The sequence below is a fragment of the Dreissena polymorpha genome, chromosome 5 (assembly GCF_020536995.1).
Source record: "Dreissena polymorpha isolate Duluth1 chromosome 5, UMN_Dpol_1.0, whole genome shotgun sequence".
NCBI lineage: Eukaryota > Metazoa > Mollusca > Bivalvia > Myida > Dreissenidae > Dreissena > Dreissena polymorpha.
This window is the reverse complement of record NC_068359.1, coordinates 12,683,054-12,694,831: the sequence shown is the minus strand read 5'-3', so window position 1 is coordinate 12,694,831 and position 11,778 is coordinate 12,683,054. Positions and strand designations below refer to the sequence as shown.

Below are 11,778 nucleotides of genomic sequence, written 5' to 3'. Positions count from 1 at the left end.
ACCTGGGACATTTAAGTCAAAATAAAAAATTACACAACGCGACTTAAACTAACTTTGAGAACCAAAAGATTTACATAAGGGCAGAAGTGCCACAATGAACAGACACAGGCAAACGATATAACAGTCTAAACAGATTTACATTTAAAAACGAACTAACAAAATAAAACAACAACAATAATTGCTTTATACATACTCGAAATGTATTTTCGTACAAAATGAAACGCACCTAAGCCGCTTTATAGCTTCGAAACTTTACAATGGAAGATTAAATTACTAAAGGAACAAGGATCTGTGCAATCTGAATGTGTTTTATATGAGTTGGTTGCAGCGCATGCTGAAAGTAAACACCTGGATCCTCGTCCCCGATTCCTTTTTATCCGCATCCTCCTCATCAGCAGAAAAGCATCGTCATCTCCATCATCAGCAGTGCGACCGCCACCAACATGGGCGTTGTAATCATTATTTAGTTGTCATGATCTAGAGCATTTCCAAGATTTTACTAAAGCCATGAAGAACACTAACATGTTTTTAACAATATTCTGTTCTGACAAAGTTTAATAAAGATTGGAAAATAAAAATACCGGATAATGTTAACGATGTTTACTATTTCATCATTGTCATTCCATAGACATGTCTGCTCAATTGGTGGAAATGAGGGACGACGACACAATGATCCTCAAAAAGTCATGTCTGTCTGGGCTGCTGGGAGAAGGTAATCATGGGGGGGGACCACACTTGTTCACATTGCCCATCTAGCTTTTCTTCTGATGGCCTTGACGGCTACTTCCCTATAGCGTGCCCTGGAGAACAGTCTTGCACAGAGTCATACACGAAGACGTGTTCAAACCAAGCAGCTTTTGTCGTATGATGGTCGCCATGAGGGGTTCTTGTGGCCTAAAAGTTCCGTACGTACTCGTTGATCTTGTGCTCTTTGTAGGAAATGTGTAGCAGTCTTCGTTGACACTTGGGTTCAAAAGCATGTATCATACGTTCTGTGTCCGTATTATAAGTGTCCAGATTTGGCAACAATACAGTAAGATAAAGACTACGAGTGACTTGAAGAATCTGTGTTTTTGTGAGCTGAAGGAGCTGCTTGTCCACATCATGCTCAGTCTGGATATCAATCTGCAGTTGCCAAGGCAATTTTTATTGGGACCTCAGCTGTACTGGTACCATCATTGGACAGGGTTGCTCCTGAGTACTTGAAGCTGGTCACTTCTTCCAACTTCTCACCGTTCATGATGATGTCTGCACTGGTGTTGTTCATACTGTTTACCATAATCTTCGACTCCTCCGTGTTGTTCTCCATCCCGAATGCTCCTGTTCGTCTGTTGGTGAGGTCTTGGTGTTCACTGCAGGTGCAACCAATGAGGTCAATGCCATCAGCGAATCCCAAGTTTAAGTTGGGTCTGCACATACATATAAACAAGTATTAATCCTCTATGATTTGACCAACTTTGACCACAGCGGCATATTTTAACAAACTTAGTAGAAGTAAACTGTTGGAAGATTTTATTTTCATATTTGACCCCGGGAGCATGAATATTTTGACGCCAGAAACATGATTTTATCAAAGTCTGTACAAAAGACAAAACAATGTTTCATTCCAATTAATAAACCTCTGACCCTTCCGGTTTAATATATTAGTTATTTAGTATAGAAGTATATATGAATCATTTAAACCCTCAGGCACGTCCAGTTTTAACAAGAACATATTCTAAACTTAGCAGAGAACCACTATAAAATGTGACATGACAAATAACAAAGCTCTGGGCCTTGTCGTTTCAAAGAGGAAGATTTAATTATATGCATATAAGCATAACAAGTAGCCTAACATGTAACCCCATAGAGTGGGGCCAATTTTGACCCAAAATGCATGAATTGTAAAAAACAACTTGCTAGAGGATCATCAAACAATCCTACACCTTAATATATACCCCCTGAAACTTTGTAACTTAAAAATGATTTTAAAACGTATTTACTATTTGTAGCTCTACATAATCTTGTTTCTCTTAGGAGTGGCAAATTTTGACCCCAGACCCATAATTTGATTAAACTTAATAGGGGACGACCAAACGATCTTTCGTGCCAATTACCAAACCCATCATGCTGATGTTTTTGGTATTTGGCATATAAAAGCGTTCAGTTTTAGAGATTTTTTAAGTTATCACTTTAAAAATCATTTAGGTAAAACAAGTAACCCACAGGCTAATTTTGACCCAAGGAGCATGATTTGATCAAACTGTGGAGAGGACCACCAAACGATGTTACACACCAAATTTTCAACACATGATCCTTGCGGTTTCATAGATTGTATTTTTAATTTACTATGTAAGTCTATAAAAGTAATTTGACCATAAGAATGTGGCCAGTTTTGATCTTAGGAGCATGATTTGAACAAACATAGTAAATGGCCACTAGACAATATTACACACAAATATTAAACCCATGACCTGGAAGTGTTCATTTTTAACTCCACTCCAGTGATCTACATATGCAATCGATCTAGACAATTTGAACAACTTTGTCAGAAAGTTAGGCCCACACAAGGATCATTCATGGGCTTCGTGTTGACTCTGATTGTTATTCTTACAAGAAGATAGTCATTAGGACAATGATGATGTGATGATAATAATAACGATGGCAACAGTTTATCTCCGGATAATGTTACTCATATATACTCCATTTCATAACTTTTCATGGATCTCAAAAGACTATGTATCAAACACCAAGGCTCTGAGACTTAAATTTTACTAAAGAAGTCAACACAAGTCATGTGACCGTATGGAGCATGGCTGATATTGAGCCCAGTGGAATGATTTGTAGAGGACCACTAGAAGTAGAAGCTCTAAGACTTGCTGTTTCAGACAAGATATTCAAAGTCATTTTTCTATGTTACACATTCATTTGTGTGATTCTTGTTATGTTTCTCTGTATCTGCAAAACCATTTAGGATGTTATGAAGAGAAAAATTTTCAACGGCAGACACAACGCAATCCAAAAAGTTCAGCCTCAGCATGTTTTGCTCAGGTTATATAAAACTCAAAATAATGAGAATGATTTATAGATACATTATAATATTATATTTTAATCTTGATGGTTATTTTCAACCATTTACATACTTTAACATAAAAAGATTGTTAAACCTCAAAAAGTAATTTTTGTTAGATATACAGTTAACCTATACAACTCGCAGTTTGCTCTTGAATTATTAAAATACTTGAATTATTGAAAGTCTCAAGTACTCAAGGTTTTCATATTGTATTACTTTACCCAAATTCTTAGTAGGAAAGAATGAATGAAATGTTTGAGACTAACCAAGAAGATTTTATCATGAAAAAAAATCATGTGGAACAATAATCATATCTTGTTTAAAGGGGCTGTATGGTAGGCGCAGTGGTTGGTGCACACACACTTATCACCTCAACAATCTGGGTTCCATTCCGGCTCCAGGAGCAAGTAAGTTTGGTTGGTGAGCACCCTCCTGGACAGGTTTCCTTTGGGTTCTCCAACTAGCCACCCCTATACACCACAAGACCACCACCAATTTAATGTTACAGTAACAAGACTTGTGTCCATAGGGCTCAGATGTCCTTTAATTCCACTTTGTCTCAAACCTCTGCTCATCTCACAAACAAGCTTTATATGTGTATATTTTACCTTCGACCAAACAGTTTGACTTTGACCTCTGAGGCATGAAGGTATGAGGTATTACAAGGGACACATCATCTTATGATGGTGGACAATAGTGGCAAGTTTTTTCATAATCCTTCAAATTATGATAGAGTTACAGCTGAGACATAAACAATTGCACAGATCGACAGATGAACAGAAAGACATGCAGACTGTGGCGTTAATTAAAACGGAGTAAAGAAAGTATATGCAAACTAACACATCTGACACTGAGAAAAATGTTTATAAAATTAATTTAGTTATTGTAAATCATAAACAGAACTGGGTGAAGAAATAAAACGCCTATAGTGCTTTTCATTAATAATAATATGCCTAACATTATGTTACAAAGAAGCTGCTGTCAATTATAAATGCTTGATTAGTGTAGTGGCAGCAAGTTTGCTTTTGCTACTTCCAGTAAAGAAGTATCTGGATTGAGTCTTGTGGAAGGAATCTTTTTTATATCAATCTGCACCAAAAACATATAGTTAGAACCTGAAATTACTTTCTTTTAGACCAGCTATTTTGTTATTTTTAATATCAGTCAAATTACAAAAAAAAAAAAAATCTCTGTCTCTAAAACACAGTTTGAAATGGAATCTGTCTTGCAAAGATATACTGTACACAATCATCAAATGTAATATCCTGCCTATGAAATGATGTTTTAGTACATTGTTAATGCCTTCATCTGCCAGTTGTTTTGATAAGCCGTAAGCATGCTGCATTCTTAATTAGCCTATCCTGTGGATAGAGATGTCACAAACTTCACATCCCTGAGTGCATCAACTTGTATGCTGACTATGTGGTGTCCCGGCACCATGGCTAGTCCAAGGATCCTCGGCTCCTCCTTCTTCACACGCTCACCTGTCAACAATGGAACAACCGGTAATCAATGCCTTCCTCACCTGTCAACAATTGAACAACTGACAATCAATACCTCCCTAACCTTTCAACCATTGAACAACTGACAATCAATACCTCCCTCACCTTTCAACAATGGAACAACAGACAATCAATACCTTCCTCACCTGTCAACTTTGGAACAATTGTCAATCAATACCTTCCTCACCTGAGAACAATAAAACAACTGACAATCAATACCTTGTTCACCTGTCAACTATGGAACAACTCACAATAAATAACTTTCTCACCTGTCAACTATGAAACAACCGACAATTAATACCTTCCTCGCCTGTCAACGATGGAACAACTGACAATCAATACCTTCCTCACCTGTCATCTATGGACAACTGACAATTAATACCTACCTCACCTTTGAACAATGCCTTATGGAACAACTGACAATCAATACCTCCCTCACCTGTCAACTATGGAACAACCAACAATCAATACATTCCTCACCTGTCAACTATCGACAGCTGACAATTAATACCTACCTTACATTTGAACAATGGAACAACTGACAATAAATAACTTTCTCACCTGTCAACTATGGAACAACCGACATTCAATGCCTTCCTCCCCTGTCAACAATGGATTAACTGACAATAAATATCTACCTCACCTTTGAACAATGGAACAACTGACAATCAATACCTCCCTCACCTGTCAACTATGCAACAACTGATAATCAATACCTTCCTCACCTGCCAACTATGGACAGCTGACAATCAATATCTTCCTCACCTGTCATTTATTGAACAACTGACAATCAATACCTTCCTCACCTGTCAACTATGGAACAACTGACAATTAATACCTTCCGCACCTGTCAACTATGGAACAACTGTCAAGCAATACCTTTCTCACCTGTCAACTATGGAACAACTGACAATGTAAATCTTCCTCACCTGTCAACTATGGAACAACTGACAATCAATACCTTCCTCACCTGTCAACGATGGAACAACTGACACTCAATACCTTCCTCACATGTAAACTATGGAACAACTGACAATCAATGCCTCCCTCACCTGTGAACAATGGAACAACTGACAATCAATACCTTCCTCACCTGTCATTTATGCAATAACTAATATTCAATTACTTACTCACCTGTCATTTATGGAACAACCGACAATCAATACCTTCCTCGCCTGTCAACTATGGACAGCTGACAATTAATACCTACCTTACCTTTGAACAATGAAACAACTGACAATCAATACCTTCCTCACCTGTCAACTATGGAACAACTGACAATAAATAACTTTCTCACCTGTCAACTATGGAACAACCGACATTCAATGCCTTCCTCGCCTGTCAACAATGTAACAACTGACAATCAATACCTTCCTCGTCTGTCAACTATGGAACACCTGACAATCAATACCTTCCTCACCTGTCAACTATGGAACAACCGACAATCAATACCTACCTCACTTTTGAACAATGGAATAAATGACAATCAATACCTCCCTCACCTGTCAATTATGGAACAACTGACAATCAATACCTTCCTCACCTGTCAACTATGGAACAACTGACAATGAATAACTTTCTCACCTGTCAACTATGGAACAACCGACAATTAAAACCTTCATTGCCTGTCAACTATGGAACAACTTAAAATCAATACCTTCCTCATCTGTCAACTATGGACAGCTGACAATTAATACCTACCTAACCAATGGAACAACCAACAACCAATACCTACCTCACCTTTGAACAATGGAACAACTGACAATACCTCCCTCGCCTGTCAACTATGGAACACCTGACAATCAATACCTTCCTCACCTGTCAACTATGGACAGCTGAAAATCAATACCTTACTCACCTGTCAACTATGGAACAACTGACAATCAATATCTTCCTCACCTGTCCACTATGGAACAACCGACAATCAATACCTCCCTCACCTGTAAACAATGGAACAACTGACAATCAATACCTTCCTCAACTGTCATTTATGCAATAACTAATATTCAATTACTTTCTCACCTGTCATTTATGGAACAACTGACAATCACTGCATCCCTTACATGAGAACAATGGAACAACTGAAATTTTTTTCCTTATTCACCTGTCATCTATGGAATAACCAACAATCAATACCTTCCTCACCTGTTAACAATTCAAAAACTGGCAATCAATACCTTACTATGCTGTCAATAATGGAACAACGGACAATCAATACCTCACTCACCTGTCAACTACGGAACAACCTACAAACAATAACTTCCTCACCTGTCAACAAAGGAACAACTAACAATCAATACCTTTCTCAACTGTCAACAATGGGACAACTGACAATCGATTCCTCCCTCACCTGTCAACAATTTAACAACTGACAATCAATACCTTCCTCACCTGTCAACAATGGAAAAACTGACAATCAGTACCTTCCCCACCTGCCAACTATAAAAAAACTGACAAGCAATACCTTACTCACCTGTCATTTATGGAACAACTGACAATCAATACCTCACTCACCTGTCAACTACGGAACAACCGACCATCAATTCATTCCTCACCCGTCTACAAAAGAACAACTGGCAACCAATGCCTGCCTCACCTGTCAACAAAATATTTTGAACAACTGACAATCAATACCTTCCTCATGTGTCACAAAATGGAACAACTGGCCACCGAAACCTTTCTCATGTGTCATAAACGAAACAACTGCAAATCAATACCTTCCTCACCTGTCATTATTCGAACAACTAACATTCAATGCCTTCTTCGCCTGTCATTTATGGAACAACTGACAATCAATACCTTCCTCACCTGTCAACCTATGAAACTACTGACAATCAATGCCTACATGTACCTCACCTGTCAACAATGGAACAATTGACAATCAAAACCTTACTCACCTGTCACTAATAAAATCAACTGACAATCAATACCTTACTCAACTGTCACTAATAAAAACAACTGACAATCAATACATTACTGACCTGTCACTAATAAAAACAACTGACAATCAATAACTTACTCACCTGTTACTAATAAAAACAACTTACAATCAATGCCCTATTCACCTGTCAACAACGAAACAACTGACAATCAACACCTTACTCACCAGTCATTCATGGAACAACTGACAATCACTAATTCCTCACCTATTAACAAAGGAACAACTGACAAACACTGCTGCCTTTACCTGTCATAATTGGAAAACAAACAAAAAATTCCTCCCACCAAAGCCAACAATACACCAACTTTAAAACGACTCCAAATTAATTGTGTACATCATACTATTAAGACATTTTGACATATAGTAGAAAAATAAATAGAGTAAGAGTTGATGTAAATATTACCTATGTGTGGCTGATAACTCTAACGTAAAGCATGATCACCACATTCAATAGTACAAAACAGCCAGCCAGTCTCATCAAATTACTAGGCGTAAGCACATGTTACAAAACCGAATGTGATCAAGTAAGTATTTTGGAAATGATGCTTGCCCTGAGCACAATTTTGGTTGCCAATTTGTATTCCCCTGTAGTTGTGTCTGTAGTATGAAATGATAGTACAACAGAAATGTTTTTGAAAGGTATTTTAGCAGGCAGTAAAGGGTTGCTAACAAACAAAAGAGATGACACACAAGTAATCTCTGCAGTAAGAGGGTTGCTTACAGACATGAGAGATGACAGACATAAATATGACATATATGAGAGATGACAGACAATGAATGTCTGCAGTTAATTGTTGGTAACAGACATGAGAGATGACAGACAATTAGTGTCTGCATTAAAGGGTTGCTAACAGAAATGAGATATGGCAGACAAGTAGTGTCTGCAGTTAAGGGTTTCTCACAGACATGCGAGATGACAGACAAGAAGTGCCTAAAGTAAAGGGTTGCCAACAGACATGAGAGATAACATACATGTACTGTCTGCAGTAAAGGGTTGTTAACAGACATGAGAGATGGCAGACAAGTAGTGTCTGCAGTAAAGGGTTGCTAACAGACATAAGAGATGACAGACTAGTAGTGCCTGCAGTAAAGGTTGCTAACAGACATGAGAGATGACAGACAAGTAGTGCCTGCAGTAAAGGTTGCTAACAGACATAAGTGATGACAGACAAGTAGTGTCTGCAGTAAAGGGTTGCTTACAGACATGAGAGATGACAAACAAGTAGTGGCTGAAGTAAATGGTTGCTAACAGACATGAGAGATGACAGACAAGTAATGTCTGCAGTAAAGGGTTGCTAACAGACATGATGGATGACAGACAAGAAGTGACTGTAGTAAATGGTTGCTAACAGGCATTTGAGATGACAGACAAGTAATGTCTGAAGTAAAGGGTTGGTAACAGACATGAGAGATGACAGACAAGTAGTGTCTGCAGAACAGGGTTGCTAACAGACATGGTAGATGACAGATATGAGCGATGACAGACATTTAGTGTCTGCATTAAAGGGTTGCTAACAGAGATGAGAGATGACATACAAGTAGTGCCTGCAGTAAAGGGATGCTAACGGACATGGTATATGACAGATATGAGCGATGACAGACATGAAGTGTCAGCATTAAAGGGTTGCTAACAGACATAAGAGATGACAGACAAGTAGTGTATGCTTTAAAGGGTTGCTAACAGACATGAGAGATGACAGACAAGTAGTGTCTGCATTTAAGGATTGCTAACAGACATAAGCGATGACAGACAAGTAGTGTCTGCATTAAAGGGTTGCTAACAGACATAAGTGATGACAGATAAGTAGTGTCTGCAGTTAATTGTTGGTAACAGACATGAGAGATGACAGACAATTAGTGTCTGCATTAAAGGGTTGCTTACAGACATGAGAGATGACAGGCAAGTAATGTCTGCAGTAAAGGGTTGCTAACAGACATAAGAGATAACAGACAAGTAGTGTCTGCAGTAAAGGGTTACTTACAGACATGAGAGATGACAGACATGTAGAGCTTTACTACCAGCATATAGTTACCTGGTGGCTTCAAATAGTTTTCACAGGATCCAAGAATAACATTGTTGTCTTTATCTGTGCATACAAATAAACCTGAAAAAATCAAGATTTATTATATCAAGTAGTCCAAAAGGGCATAGTTATATGTTTTATATTGATTGAGAAAAAGACATTGCTTAATAAAGGCTATATATTTACCACAAGAGGTTGAAAAAAAAACTTGTAGTGTCTGCAGTAAAGGGTAAAATCCATTGTAAATCCATACACGTTGGAGAAATTTTTTTAAGTACAGTAACAGGCGAGCAATTTAATTTACAGAAGAATATGAATTGTGCATCTAAAGATGTAATATACCTCATTACATGTAAACACTGTAATAAGCAGTACGTTGGACAAACAATGCAACCGGTGTCAAAAAGAATGAACAGTCATCGATTTACCATAAGAAACTTTTCTAACCCTGAATTTTTAACTTTGGTCGCATCACATATTAATGAAGATCACCACAGCGCAAATGACTTTTCCTTTATGCCAATTGATGTTGTTTGTAACAACATAAATTGTCTGTGTAAAGAAACTTACTGGGTACATAGACTTAAAACATTACACCCTAATGGTATGAATAACAAAGTTCTTTTTAACATAAAAGACTAAGTCTTCAATTTAATTAAGCTTACTTTTGTTTTTTTCCTATTAGTATATTTATATATATAATTTTATAGGAAATTGTGTATTCTTGAATCCGAAAGTTAAGCTTAATTTAATTAACGTTCATTTTATTGACGTAAATTTTCCCGCATTTAATGTACGTTAAGTCAATGAGGTAACATCCGCTTTCTGTTATTATTTGTATTATCCTTATGAAGGCGTAAGCCGAAACGTTGATAAAAAAGGAAAGAAAAATATGTGTTTTTGTTGGATTTATCATATCATACAACAACAGGTTGGACAGATTTAACCACAGGGAAATATTTATTTGAATTCACTTTGCAAAAGGAATATTATATCACGGTGCCTATACCACGTGAATTCACAATTCACTCTTAAGAAACACAAGTAACCCCTAAAACGGGACCAATTTTTCAAGGGGGCATCCTTTGAACAAACTTTGTATCAGACCACCTTATTATGTAAAACATTAAACATCAAACCCCAAGGTGTTTCTGGGAAAGGTTTTTAAGGTATTGATCTTATAAATCTTGTTTGTCTTGTGACCCAGCGCTGTGGCCAGTTTTGACCCAAGGTGCATGATTTGATTTTATTAGAGTGCCACTAGACGATATCACACACCAATTATTAAAGCCTTAACACTTGTGGTTAAAGATATTTTTTCAGTTTCTATTTTAGGAATCTAATATGAGCTTCTGTGGCATGCATATGCATTGGAACACAAGGATTTGAACATCTTTGTAAGAGGCTTATCCAAGGATCATACCTGTGAAGCTTTGTTAATATCCTTCAAGGGGTTATGGAGGAGAATTTGTTAAAGAAAAAGTTAATGCAGGCACCACATGCACTAACAGAAAATATTCAACATAGAATACTGTTTAGGTAAGTTAAAATTCGTATGCGACCACATAGGAATTTCTCTAATAATAAGGCTTGAAATAAGCATTGCTGGTTAGCAGATGTAGCTTGAATGAAATATTGATAAAAGACAACAGAAGTGCTCACAAAAGTTCGCCATAAATCTAAAAATCCAAGCAATAAAATTGAAGTCATTTCCAAACAATCTAGGTTATTTCTCAAGTATTGATTGGCTCTTTTTGGAGAAATGTTCGGTATCCTTAAAAGTTCAAGCAAGACAATCTAGTGGGCAAACACTTAAAATCCTACCGACCTATTAATGTCCGGCCATCTGTCATTTTGATCTTCATACTCTTATTCAACCATGACTGAAGTAGTTCTTTTCCTGTACAAGCTCCTGCAGAAATACATGTAATGCATTTAAACATTGTCCATAATTTTAGTTTAAGTTCAAGATACATGTATGTGGACAGTAATTCCAGACTACACCTATTATTTTGTAGAACACAAGAAAAATGGCAATTCCACAAAACCCGGTTGATTGAGAATGCTATTATTTGATTTACATAATTGAGCAATCCCAAGCACTACCTTACAAAACAAAGTTAAGCAAAATTACTTGGAAAACAGTCAGTAACAGTTACTTTGACCTCAATCCAATCCCATTGTCCCAACATTCACTGCCGAGGAAGTAACTGCATTAAATCTCCAGCTATTGAGCAGCATCAATTTGTCTATTTCACT

At 37.2% G+C, this 11,778-nt stretch overlaps 1 protein-coding gene across 1 annotated transcript; it reads right to left on the bottom strand.

Annotated features, from left to right (window-relative positions):
* Positions 1 to 3,972: 3,972 nt before the first annotated feature.
* Positions 3,973 to 11,414, bottom strand: LOC127880691 (N-alpha-acetyltransferase 38, NatC auxiliary subunit-like). Its single transcript, XM_052428024.1, has 3 exons — positions 11,348 to 11,414; positions 9,529 to 9,600; positions 3,973 to 4,536 (listed from the first exon to the last, which is right to left on the bottom strand). Exons 1-3 carry the CDS (start codon positions 11,382 to 11,384, stop codon positions 4,409 to 4,411), a joined length of 237 nt encoding a protein of 78 aa, XP_052283984.1. The 5' UTR covers positions 11,385 to 11,414; the 3' UTR covers positions 3,973 to 4,408.
* Positions 11,415 to 11,778: the final 364 nt, after the last annotated feature.